Source organism: Hemiscyllium ocellatum, chromosome 13, assembly GCF_020745735.1.
Source record: "Hemiscyllium ocellatum isolate sHemOce1 chromosome 13, sHemOce1.pat.X.cur, whole genome shotgun sequence".
NCBI lineage: Eukaryota > Metazoa > Chordata > Chondrichthyes > Orectolobiformes > Hemiscylliidae > Hemiscyllium > Hemiscyllium ocellatum.
In genome coordinates, this window is record NC_083413.1 from 49,752,315 (window position 1) to 49,773,408 (window position 21,094).

Below are 21,094 nucleotides of genomic sequence, written 5' to 3' on the forward strand. Positions count from 1 at the left end.
TAAGGAGCAACGCTCCAAAAGCTAGTGCTTCCAATTAAACCTGTTGGACTATAACCTGGTGCTGTGTGATTTTTTTTAGCTTTGTACAGCCCAGCCAACACCGGCATCTCCAAATCAATTTCAAGAGATTGCGATTGACACAGTACATTCTACTGACCTCCTGTTCCTTCTCCAGCGCAGCGTAGCGGTCAGAGACGAACATGTAACAAGAAAAATTCACGCTCTTAAAATCGACCACAATGTCCTTATTTCACGAACAATTGCTACAAGGAACAACTTTCCCTTTCGCGGCGAAGAACAGATGAGCTTCCTGAGCTCGATCTGAGTGGTAGTGGGTTGGGGGGGGGGGGATAAAGGGTGTTGTCACGTTTCACAGGACCCACCGGCGAACTGTGGTGGAGTTGAGTTTGTGCGCAATACTCCGCTTCGTTCTATCTGTAGATAGGGCTATTCCTCAGAGAGCAAGTGCTAACATTATTAAACATTTTTTTTAAAAAAGCAGTAGTGTAAACAAAAGAGTCCAAGCGCATTTTATTTATAGTTCAGTTTTACACTTGCAGCTACAGCTTAGAGGCAGAATAAATAAGCAGCAGCTTGTGCTATTTCCTGCTAAGTTAAGAGTTGGAGATGAAAGTCCTCCGCACGGTTTAGCTTTACCAGGCACTGAGAGACTCCGCCCAGCCTCCGAGTGACGAACCACCCCCCCTCCCCGTCGCTACTTAAAAGGACGGCAGCTGGGCGGTGGGAGGTGAACACTGTCCTTCCCTGGCTCTGCTTAAAGTGGAGCCTGGCTCATCCCCCGCTCTAACACAGCGCCTGATGAGAGCGGCGGTCCTCACTCCCGTTTGCAAGGCCGACGTGAACGGTGCCTCGCTCCATGCTCTCACCGGCGGCGTCTCCCAGCTCCCCCCAGCCTGACGCTCAACGGGTCGGGGGCCAAGGTAGGACTCCGCTCAGTCACTTCCAACAAACTGCTCAGGTGAACTTCGTGGGAAAATCCCTAGTCCTGGAGTTATTAAACACCCCTGCAGTGCCGGAGGATTTGAAGTCTGTCACCCTTCCTGGTCATTGCGATCGTTGGTGCTAAACATTTATATTTAACATTTCTAAAATCAGACTGGGATTCCTGTCGATGGACGTGTTTAGAATCGGTGTGCTGCAGATATAGTTTGCGTTTTTAAATTTAATCAGCGCTCGACCAGCAGCGGTTCGTTAGCTGTTGGGTCTGTTTTAGTTTTGTTTTTGCTGAATAAAGCTCTTGGTGCGGGGAAGTTCAGGGCGATTTGCCGTGAAGTTGCTGAACTGGACTTGTGTGAGTAACCGCCCAATTCCTGAACCGCCCCGAACTCCCTTCAGCAGTGCCCGCCCGCCCGCAGCTCCTGGGAACATCCCATTCTGCACGTCCGAGGTTTGGGATTAATTATCCTGAGCATTGTTGGGAGCTCGCCCTACGTGCCTCAGGGGGGATGGGGGGGGGGGGGGGGGGGGAACAGGTCCTGGGGAGGGAGAGGGGAGGAGTTGAGAGATTCCAATCTTTAGTTGAACTGAACACCATTTAATCGAGAGAGGGAGGCGGAGAGGGAGGAGGGGAATTTAAAAGAAAAGCCAAACTTGTTGAATGACTGACTGCGGGTCTTTTTGTCAGCAGGTCAGTGAGTCCGGGGTCGTGAACAGTGACCGCAGTATGGAGAAGAGTTTACATTTGTGTGGCGCACGGCCGGCCGGCGCTCGGCTGCCTCTCCCTGAGCCGGAGTGCTCCAGAGCGGCAGCGGGGAGGTGCCCCTCGGAGCTGCCCCTCTCCTGCAGAGTGCCGCCGCTCCTCAATACTTTACTCAAGAAGAAACACGCGCAGAGGAAGTTGGAGGTGAGGAATCTCCGAGCGCTGGGGTTAATCCTCACCAGCTTGTTACGGTCGGACAAACTGAGCGACGGGGTGTTCCTGTGCGGCAGCTGTGTGGAAAATCGGACCGGTTTGTTCGAACCTTTGAAAAAGGATTCGAAGGAAACTAGAGCGTGCCCGATGTCAGGAAATGATGTTTCCACACTGATGCCATCTGCGGGAAGTCCTGGCCAGATGCAGCCGCTGCCGGCGCTGGAACACGATGGCCAGGAAACTGGCCTCCCAGCTGATCGATCCTTTGCCACAGAAGCATCAGCTATTATCTCCACGGCTGCAAACTTGCTATTCCAGAACCCAACTTGCTATTCCGCCCAAGATGCTATCACCACGGAGCGCTGTAACAACACAGCCCAGCCGCATGTCAACAACTTCTGTCAGAGCTCCCCCTCTCACGACCTACTGCCCAATGTGAAGGCCGAGAAAGATGTAAAGACTGGCATTTTTCAGGATAAGAGCGAGGAGGCATCGATTGACCTTGTCTTTGATCTTTTGACTCAGTTACAGTATCACACTCATCAGGAAGATGGAATAGAGATATGTGATGAATTTTTGCAGGGAATTTGTGTTTATGGGAATGACTGTCTGAAACATCACACAGTTCTGCCTTATCACTGGCAGCTGAGAAATATAGTAACTCAGACTTGGCAGGCCCTGTCTGATGATGCACAAGAACATTTAGAAAGACTGTACTGCAATCCTGAAAATGACCAAGTCAAACTTCAATACCAGTAAGTAACAGAGGCAGGGTACCTTTTTTTTTTGTTTATCTTGTTTTGAAAAGTTCTTATAATGTTCAAAATTTTAAAGTGCTGAAATTGGCAATAAAAAAGTCTTTATTTGAATTTGATCATTTCCATGGAAAAGGTAGATGGAAAGCTGTCTGAGTAAATACAATTTTAAAAAAACACTTTTTTGATAAAGGTGAGGCACCCATAAAGGAGCTGGCTTGAATGTCTGTTGAATTTCAGTGGGAAGAGAAGCCCAGTTCTATTATGATGTTGTGTTTCCCTAGTAACAAGATGCAGATAACAGCATGCTGCGCCCTTCCAAAATACTTGTAAACAAGTTAGTGCTGCACATTGCTTGCATGGTTACCACACTATTGGTTAGTGCTGTTAATCATTTGTGGGTAACCTAGCTTTAATGAAAATTTGTTTGAACACAGGAAATTGCCTGTTCAGCACCTCCCTTGCAGAAAGGTTGAGTGCAACCCAGCAGTAGTCAACTGATTAGACATGTCTGCATTACTCGAACAAGTACCTGTTGATTACCTGACTGTCATAGTTTTGACCTTCAGCAAATCTTTAAAATAAGATCAACGTATCATTCTTGTACAGAAATGGCTTAAAAGTGATGGTATGCAAGCATAGTGATGCATTCCAGATTTAAAATTCTAGAATGCAATGTGCTGGCTTGTACAGCTGTCAGTACTATACCAGCACATACCATTCTACTTTGAACCTTGTTTATAAATCATATCTTGTTAGTAACTGAGTGGCTTGTAATGACCCTTCTGAGCACTGGAGAATTTTGGAATTTTTGCTCACTGCTACTAGAAGGCTAAAGTGAAGCTTTTGTTTTGAACTCAGAAAATGCTGAAAAAGCTCAGCAGGTCTTGCAGCATCTGAGGAGAAATCAGACTTAATGTTTTGGGTTCGGTGACCTTTCCTCAGACCCAGACCTGACTCTGTCTCTTTACAGAGACTGCTGCACCTGCTGAGCTTTTCCAGCAATTTCTGTTTTTGTTCCTGTTTTACAGCATCTGCATTTTAAAAAATTTTGTTTCTTCTTATTGCAAAATTGTTCACTGGGAGGGGCGCACCTGACTTGCTCCTAGGTCTCTGTCAAAATTGCCTTTATTCTGGCTACTTGTATCCATGAAGAGCAATTGGGATAATTCAATATCTCACACCCTATTCCCCTTCTGCCATGTCATGAAGCAGCTCCAGAAGAATGAGTTTCTAATAAATCATGTGTAGTTACTGGGTGCACATTTACTTTCTATCACTTTGTGGTAGATATAAATGTAACAATACTATAATCCACAGTAATTGTTTAGTATGGTGTGTATGAAATGTGAGCCTCCTTAGATTGATTGATTAATTCAGTGACAATTTTGTGATTAATACTGATACTTGAGTGTTTTGGGGATAGTTGGATGGTCTTCAATTATGACTGGACAATCATATTTCCTTGTGTGTATTGTAATGAAAACTGAAACTACAAGTATTTCTCGATTATTGAAATTGTTGCATAACCTAATGGCACAATAGATGCAATTCAATTTTTTGCTGGAAAAATATTTGTTGATTTATAATGTGTCTAATATGAACTCCAGGATTAGTATTTTAAGGGTGACCTGAATTGCACTTTTTAGAATTATTGAGAGATCTTTCCTGACATAAATTATCAATTGGCTTTAATTGTAAATAGATATTGCCACCTATCTACTTGCATTGTAATTTTTATACATTAGGAAGACTAGACTTGCTGTGATTTAGCAAGAGATAGTGTATTCTAATCAGTACAGTATTAAATCGATTGTGTTCCAGTCATGCCTTGTCATTGAACCTAATCTTGGATAAATTAGTTCCTAAAAACACAGCTTGTTTAACTTTTCAAAAATCAACATTTGAGATGCTTGTCTTTGGAAAAGCTAATGGGTGAGTTAAGATCTTGCATGAAATTTCCTTTCTTACAGGTGGAATTTGTAGGACGCAAAATCAACTCTTCAATTCCACAATGTGATGCATTAGTGGTTGCTAGTGACCAGTTTAAAATACTAATACAGTCATTTCTAAATACTGCTAATACTAGTTGAGTATTATATGTACATTGGAGTTTTTTTTTATTTTGAGCCTTTTCTGAAAAATGGTGCTTATTAATGACAATTATTTTTGAATAAACACCTGGACCAGAACATTGCTTTTTTTTTAAGATTGTGTGTTCACTGCAATATAAGATTACCTTAACGTGACATGGAAAGTAGACAAAACATTCCTCCAATATTCTTGAGCCTGAAGTAGTACAAATATCTTAACCTTTATTGTACCAGTCACATTTTCTGTATCTATATGCAGCTTGTGTTTGGTTAAAGGATAGTGAATGAGGACTCTTAGCAGATCTTAAATACTTGTCTTTTTAAAAGTTTTATGGAATTGATCTGTATGTAGATTTGCTAAGTTTGTTTTGTCAGTTTTGCTTGTTAAAAAGAAAAACACTTTTAATGGAAGCCTGTTTTCACAATTGCCATATGGATTAGTGCTGTAGGCAGTAACAAAATAATATTCAGGATACAACTGAGCAGTATGAATCACTAGCCTCATCAATTGCTCGTCTCTAACCAATTAGAATTCTGACAGTTATCTTTGTGTTGGGCTCAATAGGAAATCTGAGAATGGCTCTGAGCCATTTCAAAAGATCAAATACAAGCTGAGGTAGAAGTGAATTCCTGCTATAATTTTGGAAACTTTAGTATAGCATAAAGTAGAAAGTATAATTAAACTACAGAGGCATATCTGAACAAAGGAGTCAACACTTTGCAATAAGCTGTACTGTTGAAAAAGTAACTGAGCATTTGCTATGCTATTGATATACTGTACACCAAACTGACCCATCATAAGCAACATCTGTTTTTATTTGGAGGATTTAACATGAAAAATTCTCAGCATCATTATTTTCTTACAAATACACAAAGTTGACATAAGGGAAAGACCAAGCTTACCTGAGCTCTCATTTTAAATTCAATATAGTCTTAAGGTCATCCAAAATCTATTACCTCTTCTAATTCATACCAAGCCATGCTCACTCAACAAACCTATGCTCAGTAGTATACAATACTTCCCAGTTAAATAACCCCTCCGCTCTAAATTTCCACCATTAATTTAAAATTCCTTGAATGACTTGCCTGTTGTGAAATCTCTAATCATTTTCAGCAGCCCCAACCCTCCAATCTACCTCTACTGCTTAACTCTGACCTCTTTAGCATTTCTGGTATAATTGCCAAACTACTGGCAATGCACATTCAGTTACTAAGGCTGTAAACTCTTGAATTCTCTCCCTAAATCTCTGCATTTTCTTTCTGCATTTCCACCTAAAGACACTCCTTAATCAAACAGTTTGCCCTAACATACCTTTGTATATGGCTGGTTATCAATTTGTTTTCTAATATCTCTGAAGCACCTTGGAAACTCTTGCTACATGAAAGACGCTATATAAGTATTTATTGTTACATGGTTGAACATGCCTTCCACATGCTGATGCATCAGGATTAGACCCTTGCTAGCCCACTACCTACGAGGAACCATATGGGGGAAGGTTAAAGCCCCACAGCCATTTTGGAAGATGAGGGGTTTGGAATTGGTGATGGGGATCTATATAGATCTACGACACTTTAAGATGAGGAAAACCTATTCAGGAGATCAGACTGATGACACTTTACTACATGATAGTCTATCTTTTATAAGATGTGGCCTGTCCTTGTCCAGGAAATGGTTCAGCTTTGTTTATTGAATGTATGCAGAGAATCAGCATTCATTGATTTGGCAATTTGTCCATAGATCTACTTTTCTCTAGTAAAATAACGGACCCAATGTCTAACCTTGCTGCACCTTTGTGTGATTTATACATAAGAATCTTGTCATCCACAGTGCATCATCAGAAAGAGAATTGAGCCCTTTAACTGTTGCGTTTATATCATTCAAATCTGGTTGAAATTGCATGTTTCAAATAAATACAACTTACTAAGCTTACCTGAGTGAGTAAGATACTTTAAGCTGGAAATCTTTATTTAAGCCATGCTCTGAAACTTTCCATTATCTTTATACCACCCATTGAGTCTGAGGACAAAAGCTGAATGCATTGGTATAATTTCTTATATAAAGCACAATGACAAGGTAGCAGCTACTTGCTCCACAAATGAACTTTGAAATGAATGATCAGTTAGTGCTTGACTGAGAAATGTTGGATATAACACTGGAAGAACTACTTTGTTGTTCTTGTAGTGCCACAAGGACTTTTTAGTATTCATCAAAACAGACAACCAGAACCATGATTTATTCTCTAATCTAAGAAACAGTAATCTGTCATTATGCCATACCCTCAAGTGTCACTGAAGGCTCAACATTGTCATTTCTGACCAGAATGTGAGGCTTGAGCCTGCAACCAACCTTCTGGCCCAGGTTTGAGATTTTAATCAATTAGGTAATCTTAATTAATGATGGCAGTTGAATGATGGAAAATGAGGAAGCAGGGAGAATGTTGTTGCTAAATATTTCGAACAAACTGAGATTTTACCATAATCATAGTGTCTGTTTTACATCCTTCTGAGAAGGAACTGTACCATTACCTCAAGCAGAAAGGGTGATTGCAAAACAACTGTTCTATATGCAATCCTAGTATTTCTACAGTTTTAAATGAGCTAACATCATTAAATACTTCTATGTGAAGCCTACTTTTGAATTTTGCGGCAAAATATTTTTGTGAAATATGCATGATCTACAACAACCTTTTATTTTGCTTGACTGAACTGGCTGCTTTCTAATGTTGCATGTAGTGGTAATGTCATCAGGTTGACAATGTCACAATGGCTGAATGGTTATGTAAATAGGATTTGTTTGGTTAGAAACAGCTGAGAACACAAGACTTAAAGTTTCTATTGTTTTTTCAGGAATAGAAATAACCTTGAGACACCTCAGCTAAAAACAATAAAATGTTGACTATGCAGCTGTCATGATCTGTCAAAACTGAAATGAGCTAATTCGAAATTAGACTTGTATTTTTTTAAATGGTGGCATCATTTTATTGTGTTCATTTCCTCATATCCCTTCTGACTTTTTTCCTGCAGTTTTCTCCCAGCAACAAGACGTTTGAATCATCTTCCAGCAATTGTTCTCTGTTCATTATCCAATGCCTCACATCATTGTGATTTAATCATTTTAATGAGTATTTGTCCCATACTCTACAAAGAAAAAGCACCAAACAACTAATTTTCCCATCATATGATGTCTTTATGTGCAACAAATCCTATTGATGGTCATTGGATAATGCTTAAGAGTGAGAAACTAGGCTAATTCTCTCATTCCTTAGTTTAGATTGACAGTACTAGTGATGCCCTGGCTGAGATAAAGTGCACAGTACACCATAAATGGAATGCCTGACATTCCTGGCTTCTTTGGTACTTCCATTATGGGAAATATCTTCACTAACTGATTGCATTCAGTGTGGGGCTTTTCTTATGTCAGCTATGTTAGAATTCTCTAAATTCATTAAGATTAAATGTGTTTGTTAGTATCCAAGTTTTAAAAATTATTTATTTCAGTTTCTTTGCCATAAAATGACAAGTTTATCCTAATTCCCTGTTAATAGACATTATTTTTATTTGTGTAATGAATATCCAGAATAAAGATTTCAACCATAAATAAGAGCAAAATTCAGTAAAAGTCAACATATTCTGTTCTCAGTAATGGTTCAAGCAGCCAACAGTTGATGATTTATCCTCCTATTTCTCTCAATATTGTTGCAATAGAGCTGAAAAGTTTTGACTCATGGAAGATTTGTTAAATCCAAGTTTAAAGAGGGTTTCTTGGAAATTGCTCATCAGGGTTGAAATGAGATCAGTTGTGTTTTTTTTTACAAATGTAACAAATCATCATTTTAGAAGACGCTCGGGTGAGACTGTTGATGTTATTTGTGTTTCTGAGAATCAAGCAAGCTTGAAGCAGTGGCTGTAAATATGATGACTGAAGAAGATTGCAGCACTTTACAGCACTATTTTGAAATAACTATGACTTGCCTTTAAGAAAAATGCAACATCATTTTTAAAATCGATAGTCTTGATATGTGATGTGGGGATGTCTGTCGTGTGGAAAATACTATAAGCTTTCAAGTCTTTACATGCTTAAGTGAACTTTCACCCACTTCTATGACTGTGGTTGAAGGGGTGTTGCCTCCACTGGGGTGTTTAATTAGGTGAAGTTTCTGGAACAGGCATGAATTCTGAACTAGTATCCTAATAGCCATAAAAGCAAGCTTGCAATTTTTACAATTTTCAAGTTGTTTTTCTTCAAGATTCCTCAAAGATATTATTTGCTCTGGTGCAAACCATTTTATTGGCCAATGATCTGATTCAGATAAAGCAAATTTTATTGGGAGCTTAATGTCCTGTGATTTCTTTTGTCTTATACCTCAACATTAACAAGTTGCTGCATATTTTTCCCAATGAAAATATTCCTAAACTTGCTGAGTTGATTCATCAGCTGGGATATTGGTGAGAATTCTACACCAGGATTACTGATTACTATGTTTAGAGCTGAGTATGAATTTGTGAAATTTTTCATTAGAAAACAGTGGAATCTCATTTTTGCCATTTACTATATTACCAAAGTGGATGAAAATTTGCCTCTATTACAACTAAAGAGCAGGAGTAGGAAAACTTCCTTAGAAGCCATTCTGATCCAGGTTGCTTTGCTTAAGTGAAATAAATAGTCGATCACGTGAAATACAAACACATATGATTTGGCTCCTTGCCTACTCGACTATATCGCTGATCTGATTGTGGCCTCAACTTCACAACTGTCTACCTCTATCCTTTAATTCCCTTGTTTAAATGTGAATCTGTTACCTCTGCCTTTTTTAAAAAAAAAATCTCAAGTATTCTGTCTTCACTGTTCTGTGGGAGTTTCACATACTCTTGACCTTGTGGAAAAAAATGTCTCCTCACTTCATCTTGCATGGGAGAGGCCTTTAAGAATAGCAGAATACTGTTATCTCCCATAAAGGAAATCATCCTTTCAGCATCTAGCTTGTCAGGTCTCCTCAGATTCTTGTATGTTTCAAGAATACCTCTCATTCTTAACTTCAGTTGATGCAGACTCAACCTATCATAAGATAATTCTCTTCCAGGAATCAGTTAAGTGAGCCTTGTCTAAATGACAGGAGACCAAAACTTTGCACAGTACTCTAAATTTTACCAATGCCCAAATGAATATTGTATATTCCATGTTTCTAATAAACAAGTGTTTAAAATTTGAATTCCTAGACACTTGCTTTCATGTACAGGAAACCCAGATTCTTGTGCACCTCAAAATGCTACAATGTCTTGATTTTAAATTATATGCACTTTTCTATTCTTGCCAAAGTGGACAATTTCACACTTTTCTATCTCCATATGACTAACTCCATCTGCCAAAGCTATGCATTTGTAAATAGTTGAGGGCACAGCACTGATCTCTCTCTTAGTTCATTCACCGCATCTTGTCAACCTGAACATGAGCCATTTATATTTATAGTTTCCTATTTGCGAATTAATCCTTTACCCATGCTAGTGTGTTCAGCCTACACCATAAACTTCAATTGCCTGGTTTTATTGATAAACTGTTTTCTAAAGTTGTAGTTTTCTCGAGTCAGTTTTTTGTGCTTTTTTTTTCAGCACCTGTGCCTTGCCTAATGGTTAGATAAGATCTTTACAGGCACTCATTGCAAAATCCATTCACTGCCTGTTCAGACATGGATGGAAGCACTTCATTCACTTAATATGGTGACCATGCTCTTTTTGATTACCTCCTACCTCTTAAATCTCCTTGAAATACTTTTGACTTCATGTACTACTACACACATTGTTATTCTGCTATGTGCAAATGTAGTTTTACAACATTCAGTGCTCAGGAACAGAAGAGCAATTGTTAACAAGCTTAGTTCTAATGAAAAGTGGTTTTCTTGGCATGCTTTCCTGAGCCAGGATGAGCTCCAGGCATCCTCTCATTTCCTGGCCAAGAATGGTTGATACATACTTAGTATTGGGATGTGTGAATGGCTTCTTCCAGACATAGTCGTTTGAACATTTTTTCACAGGACCAGATCCAACCTGCTGAATCAGCTAGGTGGTACGACACCCATTCAAAGAACCAGTCTATCCTGTATGCAGTCGAATGTGGGCACTAAGTTACTAACTTGTTAGTCGTGGAAAGTGACTAATTTTCCATTTGTAAACAAACTATTAGCAGTAGGAGCACACCAATCCAAGTTAAAACCTGGGGAAGATGAGATTGGCATTAACCAAATCTATTCTAAAAGGATAACATTTTGAGCTACTTCCCATGACAAATTTCACCCCCAATATGTTTCCTTGATGGCATCAATAGTGAAAACAGAGATTGGCTTTCATCTAAATTTAACATTCATAAGTAGTTTTACTTTGAACATAATATAATTTTTTTTCTGGATTTACAGTTTCAACTTTCTGAAAATCTTGGTAGAAACGATAAACAAATTTTTATATATTCAGCAGTTAGTAGCTTGTATTTCATACAGTATAGTCACAGCTTATTGCTAGCAGACTTTATCATCTGTTGAACATTTGTACTGCAGATGGTTATGGGTTTTGCATTTTGCAGCTTACCAATACTGAAAACAAATGGCTGCCTGGTTCAAACTGCTGCCTATCTTTCAACTTACATGTGCAACTATTTAGAATTGAATTCAGGACATCAAAGGTATGACTTAACTATACAAGTATGTATGTTTGGTTGTCAAAGAATCCAAAGTCTGGAATCCAAAGTCTACAGCTCTATGACTTAAGACAGCTGGATGATACCATTTTTGTCTCAAGATTGTATTTATTGTGTTGCATTGCAATTATTTCATGTAGTCTAATGAATGATACTAAATCAATCATGCTCTTTAATATTTGCATTTTTATACAACATTAGATTGTTTATGGAACTTTTTGCATTAGAAGAGAAAATCTGCATTTGTAGGCTGGATTTCTTTTCTAATGAACTTTGATTGTTAAGATCACTGGCATGAAAAGTATTCTGATTTACAAACTTCGCAAAGATTTTGATTTTAATCTTTTGTCTAATCTATAAATTAGAAATAATGTAATATTCCCAGGAATGGTAATTCATATTTTTATTGTTTTCTCAGGGGTCGTGTTTTCTCACTGGATTTTAACTTGATGACAGTTTATGATGCAGAATTCAACCAAGTGAGGAGATTGTCCACTGTTTCCTTGGCAAGTTCCAACTCTCAATTCCACACAGTTTGGAAGTACTATTGCAGGGAACACTTTGGATGGAGAGAGTATTCTGAGGTAAAATGAAATGGCTGTCATGTTTGCCAATCGTTGTAATACAGATTGTCTAGGGATCAAATTGCTGAAAACTGTAATTGTTACATCATTAAAATGACAACATTAAAATGTTTAGATTGTAGCAAACTCTACGTTCTGTTCCTGTGTATGAAAGTAAATTGTGCTAAAAGAGCAATTGAAAAGTCCATGATATTTCTTTCTTTTATGTATTTTATTGTATGAAAATGTTAATCTTTGCTTAAAACTGTAAATAATGAAATATTTTGAATAAATTAGATAAACTACAAAACAGCAAGGTTTGTGAGACAACAAGCCTTCACTCAAAAGCTTATACTGTGATATACGAACCTGTCAAGAAAGAGATACACATATAACAAAATCAAAGTATCAGCAGTTCAGAACATAACTGATATTAAGATCTGAGCACTTTTTCAAAGTTAAAACTAATGTTCAGTACAGAAAATGGTTTCTATCTCAGTGTTGGTAACATTGTTTCTCGTTGTTAAAAATTGTATTAATTTGTAATTTCTAGGCCGTTGTTCAGTGTATTGAGGAAGCCTCATCCCGCGGAATGAGTGAGATCTGCTTCGTTATGCAGCAAAATAGATATATTCTGAATTTAATGGAGGGCTTTCAGCAGAATGCTGTATTCGGCACTCGGCAACGAATCACTCGGCGACCCTTGTTTCGCTCTCGTGTACTGCTGTTACCTTGTTTACAGTAAGTTGAGCACTGAGTTTATTTGACAGAACAAAATGGTGTCTGACTAGGTTAGTGACCTAAATTACATATTCCAATGGAAACATTTTTTTTTAAAAAAAGACACAAATTTACCTTGCTTGAGGAACTCTGGCCTTCCTAAAGTAATCCATTTGGTGACTTCACACAGTATGGCTGTATGACTCATCATATGAATTGGCACAATTTCAATATTCTATCAAATTTACTGGCTACTGATGTGTAAGTCATTAGTATGCACTTATGCTGGAGATATGTTACCAAAAGTTAAAACCATTCTAACAAAATTTCTCCAGTGACAGCTGTATTTCAGAGACAAATTTGTATTATTATATAATTGTGAAGTTTGCAAAATATTCAAAAAGGTTATGTAAATAACTTGAATGACAGCCAGATATGTTTTAGTAACCTTTTACTTCAAATATCGCTGAAGTTGTATTCAGTAGTGGTAAATTGTGGTTATTTTCTATCCCTTTATGGAACTAATTTTGATCTCTTTTGACATTGAGCACTGCATATATCCAGAGATAAACATTTTTATTTAAAATTGTCAAATGCCAACAAGTGGAATAATAGTTGAAGGAGTCTATAGAGCACGGTACACAACCCTAGCTGGCTGCATCTGATATAAATCTAAGTAATCGCTCTTGCTCTCTCACGCGCTCTCTCTTGCTCTCTACATATTGGCACCTCTGTTCACCTTTTATAACCTCCAGACAGTCTAAAACAAACCGATTGATTGCTCTGCAAATTTATCAGAGGCAATGCTGACCTCCAGCATTAACATGGGGAGTCCAGCCTCATGTGTATCATTAAATGTTTTATTTCTTACTTCTCCACTTGCAGTATTCTGTAACATGGTTCCTGGAGCCATTATTGTTTACACATATAATAGCTGTCATTACAGTATTTCAAAAAAGTAAGTCTTTGCTTGTGAAGTGTTTTCACACATCCTTATTGGCATGGTTACAAAAATAACCTGTAGGCTCCAAACAGACTTTCTTTAACCTGGATGAACACTACCTTTGATCTGTCATGTGTGCCTTTCAGGCAAAAAGAGAGAAACCATCATGATGACATAATGTCTCCAAACAGGATTACTTGTTTTTGAAGAAGGTAAACTATGCAGAGATAGTGAAGGTAGAGGAACTGGCTGCATTGCTGTAAAGAGCAATGATGGGCTAAATGGGCTCCATCTTTGCTGTTTTGGCTACCTGACTCCTGTCTGCTTTTACAAGTTTTTGACAGCTGCCAAAACCTCTGGCCCTCACTGGCATGCAGAGCTATAACTAATAAGTTATACTGGTCCAGATGCCATTCTGGAATGACAATTGAGGGAGTTTCATAAATTCAGTGACAGTAGGCAACCAAATAGCCAAATAATTGAGGTTTGAATTTCCTGAGTCAATACTATGTTTAAGTATATGCATGCATTGGGAGGGGAGAATAACTGTCATGGTTTCCAGTTTAACTAACTGGTGCTGTGCTGCCATCTGTGGGTCAGCCATGAGTCAGGGGTGGCAAGCACTCCTGCTGATAAGTCAAAATTTTATGGAATCCAGTTGAGACTGTGCAGTCCATGCAATTGATGTTGACATTCTGCAATAGTACTAATGAGGTTACTGCATTGTCCCAGGCAATATCTTTCAGATGGAATTTATACAGAGGCTCAGTCTGCCTTCAGGTGGAGGTGAAAGGTCCCATGGATTACGTTGAAGCAGAGTAACAGCCTTTTCTCAGTATCCTGTTTTAAGATCTTTCCATTAACTAACAGAACTTCAAAACAAATTGGTCACAGTCACATCACTATAAATGGGAACATTCTGTGTGCAAAGTGACTGCCAATACAACAGTGACTACACTTCAAAATACTTTAACTGTCAAGCAGTTGCAACATGAGGTTGTGAAAGGTACTATAAACCTATTTGGGATAACCCATGAAGTTGGATTAATAAATCTTCAGGGAAATGTGCCTTTCTTGTTACTCTGAGAGCTACAAAGGTAGTGATCAGAATGAAGAATGATGGTTTCAATATTAAGTTGAAGAATTGATTCCCTAAGTATTAAACATTATACAATGGTAATAAAACTGACCTCCTGTTTAAAAATTCCAGGATTCAATTTAGAGATTAGTCAAATATTAGCATTACGGTATACACTGTCTCACACTCATCAACTTTCTCAATACATTATGGATGATTTTTAAAGTTTTGTAAATATTGAATATGTAGCATGTACTATTAACTTCTGGCTTCTTGTTTTGATGCATAAAAACATACTGCAATGAGCCGCCTTTCTACTTTTACTGGAAAGAGCAGTACTGGGGTACTCTTAACTTCATGGCTACTACATGCTGATCCATTTATATAGTGCTTCATGCATAAGCCAGTTTTTCTTTTTGAAGAGTGGCAATTGTTATTACATGTGTAGATCAAAGAACAATTCTGCATCAGTGTCCCAATAATCTGTATCATACGAATACTAGCCTAATATTGTTTCATTATGAAAAAAATATTAATTGTCTCCAGGTAATACCAGGGAATCTTTAAAGTCCACTTGAACCATCAAAGGTTACAAAAGGGCCCTCTTTTTAACATCTCTACAACAATGCTGCGCACTTTTAGAACTACAATTGAGTATGAGCTGAGAATCTGAATTGAAATCCAGAATGATTTGTTATAATTCAAAAAAAAAGTTTCATTCTGAGAGCCCATAAAGACAGCCGATGTGGCAGATGGGAATATTTTAGGTTAAACCAGTACTTTTTTTTTATGCTGGACACAATTTTAAAATTTGAGTAATGTACAAGTAATTATATTCAAAGTGCTTTATGATTCCATATGTAACTATTTTATGCTGCCACTAGAGCATTAACCATTTTTATTTTTTTCTTATTAGGACTCTAGCTGGTACATTAGGCGGTCTTGCAAAATTACCAGATGGATCAGTTGCTCGACAAGCCAGCTTGCCTGCTATCTCTTCCCATGCAAAACTCTATCCTGAAACATGGATTTCAATGGAACTATCAGAAGATTTTATTCAAGTGCCTGTTTCCATAGAAGACAAAAGCTATAGAACTGTATATAATCTTTTCCACAAAACAATACCAGAAACCAAATTTAGAATTTTAAATATACTGAGGGTACAAAATCCGTATCTTTGGGAAAAATATAAAAGGTAAGAAATTGAATCAAAAATGTTTTATCCAGTCACTAAACTTGCATTTGAATTGTGAATACTAGTCCCTGTGATGAGTATAGAACATAACTCAGCATTTATGATGTGCAGTGTTTGACCTGTGACCTGTTCTATTACTAGTGGATTTGTACATTTCGATTTTGTGGTAGAGATACGATAAACAAACCTTTTGGATCTTGCAAAAGTAATTCATATACTAGCAGTAGACATTTCAGTCTTTTTTCAACAATACCCAATCTATTCAGTGGAAGATGAAAGATTTGACCCTGAGTCAAGTTGCTTGTCTTTTGGTTGAAGAAGTTAATTGCATTTTTAAGTAGCAAAAATGTATTTAAAATTGTGATGTTTCTAAACGTATGAGTGAATCTCTGAGGTGGCTTGATTTACCTTTTTATGCTAATTGCAGCTTCTGAGTTGCTTTGTTCCAAGTTACATTGTTGACTCACTGCAATATCTGATTGTACTGCAGTATTTGCAGTTGGCTTGTTATGAATAATGTTTTGAATTTCCACTTGGCAGAGATACTTGCCTGATCACTGTTAATGGTATGATGTCAGAAAATTAGTCTTGTAGTGTTAGATAGTAATGGAATAGAGCAGAAGATTTTAACCCAGGCCATAAAGGTGCCCAAACATTATAGCGAAAAATGGGTATGATAGCATGCATTGGTATTCTTCATCTGCTGCTTAGCTGTAAAACTGCCATAGTAGATTGGTCACCCATTATAGAAACTACCAAGCCTTCATTTTGAATTGAAATCCAATGAAAATGAAAACTGGGTGGATCTGTAATGCTATATTTACACAATGTTATAGTATTACTGGTGGAAACACATTTCAAGTGAAAATCAGGCTTTGCTTTAAAACTGAATCATGTTCTCAGTGCCCAGCCCTTTAATCCACTAACTAAATATGGATCAAAAACCACAGATGAATCTTTGTCAAAACTTTAGTATAAATTGGGGAAGTTGGGAAGAACCAGCTGTTATCTGAAACAATGAATTCTGGACAACTGAAGCTGGTAAAAATGGTAGTAAGCTTTGTGTCAGCTAGTTCATAATACTTCCTAAATGCTGACAAATTCTGAATGGAGGTCTGAAATGACGTGTATCATTCAGATGTGATGGTTAGGTAAAACATATATCTAAAAGGCTGGCCTTTTTAATTTAGAGAACTGAAATACAAAGGTTTGTAGTCAAGTTGCACTATGTAGGAAGCTACAGTTACACCACACTTGAAGCACTGTTTTCCAGTCTGGGCCCTATATTTTGAAACATATTTTGGCATTGGGGAATGCAAAGTAGATTTACTCAAATGTAAACCTGGATCCCAAATTTTGAGGAGACACTATATAAGCTAGGGTTGCATTATCCACTTTGTAAAGGATTTGATTAAAATTTAAAACATTCAGGGGAACTGATAGGATTGATTTTTAAAAATCTACATCCAGGGAACATGGCCTAAAAATTGGGCTTTTTCAGGAGGTTACACAAAGGATGGTAGATATTTGGACTTCTCCTGTGTAAACAACAGTTAATCCTGGGTCAGTAGTTAAAAGTTTAAAGCTGGGATTGATGAATTTCTGTTGAAAGGTATTAAGCGATATGGGTAAATACAAGATAAGAAGTTAGGACAGATCACTTGTGATTGCAGTATTGAAAAGCTTAAAAAGGCATGCATCAGTTCCAGCAGGTTGGTTCTACTTGTATGCATTTAGCAGTTAGAGTTCCTTCTGCCTTAGTTGTTAAAATACACCCTAGGAAGTGAAGAGAATTTGTTGAATGATGCATTGCAGCGTGGAACCATTCTAAATCCTTTTTTCTTTGTTTTACTCTCCTGTTGGAAAAGTGCTGTAACAAGTAGAATGTGCGCCACAGGTTTTATCCAATGTGCTTGGTTTTGGCTATGGATTTTGTACATAGATGCACTAGTTATTCTTTTTCTTTTTAGAAGGTAAACTTCACATGTCATATAGTAAATTATCTTTTTGTTTTTGCTACAGGAAAAAGGAGTACATGTCACGAAAGATGTCTGAAATGGACAAGATCCTTAACGAAAGACATCTGTTTCATGGAACCTCCCAGGATGTGGTTGATGCCATCTGTAAACATAATTTTGACCCCAGGGTGTGTGGAAAACATGCCACCATGTTTGGACAGGGCAGCTATTTTGCCAGAAAGGCAAGCTATTCTCACAACTTCTCTAAGAAGTCACAAGAAGGTGTTCATTATATGTTCTTAGCAAAAGTCCTTATAGGGAAGTACACATTGGGCAAGCCTTCGATGCGGAGACCACCACCACAATCTCCTACTGACCCTTCCAGTGATTTGTATGATTCATGTGTGGATAATCTGCTGGAACCTCAGATTTTTGTCATCTTTAATGATGACCAAAGTTTCCCCTACTTCATTATTCAGTATGAAGATGTTGGAAATACAGTCACTGTTTGATGAACAATGATTAACAGTAATTATAAAGAAAGACTGGAGATACTAAAATGAACTCATCTACACTATAGACTTTGAGGTCTTTATAAATAGATTTACAGGTAAACTACATGACTCTCTCAAATTACCACCTGATGTGAGACTACTGCAATTGCAATTCCTTGACCAGTGTAAATAGCATAATACATTGCCTTGAAAATGTTCAGATGTTAATGTGCCTCTGTTTGTGAATGAGTGAGTGTGTATTTATATTAGAAAACATGTTGCCCATTTTTAATTCTGAAGTATTTGAGAAAGTTGTATACTTGACCTGAATACGACAGTTTTATTCTTGAATTGTCAGAAGCTGAAGTTGTGAAATTAAATGTTGAGCACTTTTTTTAAACCAAAGTTTTATACTGAAAGACATTACTTGTGATCTCAATGAGGTGAAGCAACTGCCACAAATACAAGGGAAAAGTGCATTATGCTTACCTTACTTGCAGTAGATAAAATTTGCCACAACAGTCATGTCATTCACCACAAGAAAGGAAGTCCTTACCGTGAGAAAGAACCAACTGGGCCTTTCTCAGAGCTGTAAATTGTGGTGACTGCACTCCTGATCTCTGTCGCATTCTTCACTTCTCAATCTTCTAAAATAATTTTCTTGGTTCAATTTTCCTCACCACCAATAAATTGAGACCAACATATTGCAGTGTAAGAAAGACCGGAACTGTACAGATACATTGTGTAATACATTATTTGTAAATCAAGAGGAAATAAAAGGTTTAAAAATGAAAACATCCCATTAGTGAGTACCAAATATCATTTTATATTCCTAGTCTCTCAAATCTTATTACTACTCTCTTTTAGTTCACAATAAAGGAATGGTAATGATAAAACTGCACAACCTTTCAAATAACAATGCCGACCTGCAGTGATGGTTTGGAGATGCCAGTGTTAATGTTTGAGGTTTTTCATGTAAAATTGAAAGCAAAGATTTAGAAGATCAACATATCAATCATTTGGCTGAGATTCTCCATACTCCTTGCTTTGTTGACCAGATTTAAGGGCAAATTTGCTTCAGTTGTTGAAAGTTTGGTCAGGTAAGCCTTGAAAACATCATTTACATTGCATTGTGGGAGCAACTGTTGGTAGGGAAACCAGTTTCACAACTTCAGTTAGTTTATTCAGGATGTGGAGGAGCCAGTGTTGGACTGGGGTTGACAAGTTAAAAATTGCACGCCAGGTTAGAGTTCAATCGGTTTATTTGGCGGTACTAACTTTCGGAGCACTGCTCCTTCAGGTAGCTGTGGAGTACGTTCATAAGACTCCAAATGTATCGCATGAGATCAGTGTCATACAATTAAAATGATATATTGAACAAACCTAGATTGCTGTTCAATCTTTCATCTTGTGGAATGGCTGCAAGTGGTTTTAAGAGATGAAAGACTCCACAGCAATCTAGGTTTGTTCAATATCATTTTAATTGCATGACACTGATCTTTTTTACAATACATTGTGTCTTATGATCGTACTCCACAACTACCTGATGAAGGAACAGTGCTGTGAAAGCTAGTACTTCCAAATAACCCTGTTGGACTGTAACCTGGTGTTGTGATTTTAAATTTAAATTTATTTGAGGCAGTGACATCTGGATATTACACCTTCCCAAAACTGTATGCAAAAATGTTAGGCTAGCAACAATTGAGTTTTGATGGGATCTACTGTCCCTAATGCAATACTGTCTCACATTAATTATTTCACTTTATTCAAAAGTTGCTGACTATTGCAAGTCATGAAGCCATTAAATTTATAGCTGCTTTGAAATTATTTTTGAAAAAAGATAGTGATCTGAGTAAACATGCCAGTATTGTTGACTATCCCTGGACCACTGACAAAAACAGGAGGAAACTGTTGAACACATTCATTTATAGGCACTTTACACAGGGTGAACAGCAATGACTAATAAAGACTAAAGCCACAATTTGATTTCTATTATTTAAGAGTTAGAATTCGGTAACAATTCCTTTTATAAACTTGAAAAATAAAGGCACCCACTAGCAAAGTACAGAGGCCTAATATACTAAAACAGAAAATAAGCCCCATTAAAAATTGTAATTCCTTCTTTATTTTGGATACATTGTAATTATAGTTCACACAGTACAAGATCAAAAAACCATAGTTGCCAATAAAACAATAGAAGGTTCAGGGATAATATAATAACTGGTTTGAAGAACAGCATCCATATTGTCATTTTGAAAAAAATGAGTAATTGCAGAGTTACATTTGATCTCATTTGTGCAAAATCCTTTGGTTTTCATGAATTTTACCAATTTATTTGTCACTTAGAATTAGAATCCCTACAGTGTGGAAACAGGCCTTCATCCCATCAAGTCCATGCCAATCCTCAGATTATCCCACCCAAACCCATTAATCTACATTTACTCCTGACTAATGTACCTAACCTACACAATCCCTGAACATTTATGGGCAATTTAGCATAACCAATTTGCCTAACCTGCACATCTTTGGATTGTGGGAGGAAACCAGAGCACCCGGAAGAAGCCCATGCAGAGACAGTGAGCATATGCAAGCAGTTAGCTAAGGCTGGAATTGAATTTGGGTCCCTGGTACTGTGAGGTAGCAATGCTAACCACTGAGCCACCATGCTGCCCCAACTTAGTTAGGCGAAGGCTAAATCCACAACCTGTATTTGGTTAAATTGAATACGTATTTGTTG

The 21,094-nt window shown here is 37.6% G+C and overlaps 1 protein-coding gene across 4 annotated transcripts; it reads left to right on the forward strand.

The window, feature by feature from the left end:
- The first annotated feature begins 723 nt into the window (after positions 1 to 723).
- On the forward strand, positions 724 to 19,152 carry tiparp (TCDD-inducible poly(ADP-ribose) polymerase). 4 transcript variants are annotated; one of them, XM_060834817.1, is made up of 6 exons: positions 724 to 941; positions 1,646 to 2,628; positions 11,825 to 11,990; positions 12,523 to 12,710; positions 15,627 to 15,905; positions 17,928 to 19,152. In XM_060834817.1, exons 2-6 carry the CDS (start codon positions 1,685 to 1,687, stop codon positions 18,373 to 18,375), a joined length of 2,025 nt encoding a protein of 674 aa, XP_060690800.1. In that variant the 5' UTR covers positions 724 to 941; positions 1,646 to 1,684; the 3' UTR covers positions 18,376 to 19,152. The 4 variants fall into 4 exon arrangements, with proteins under 4 accessions (XP_060690800.1, XP_060690799.1, XP_060690801.1 ...); XM_060834816.1 differs by having other exon boundaries at positions 1,649 to 2,628; XM_060834818.1 differs by lacking the exon at positions 724 to 941 and adding an exon at positions 1,383 to 1,408 and having other exon boundaries at positions 1,649 to 2,628.
- The last annotated feature ends 1,942 nt before the right edge of the window (positions 19,153 to 21,094 follow it).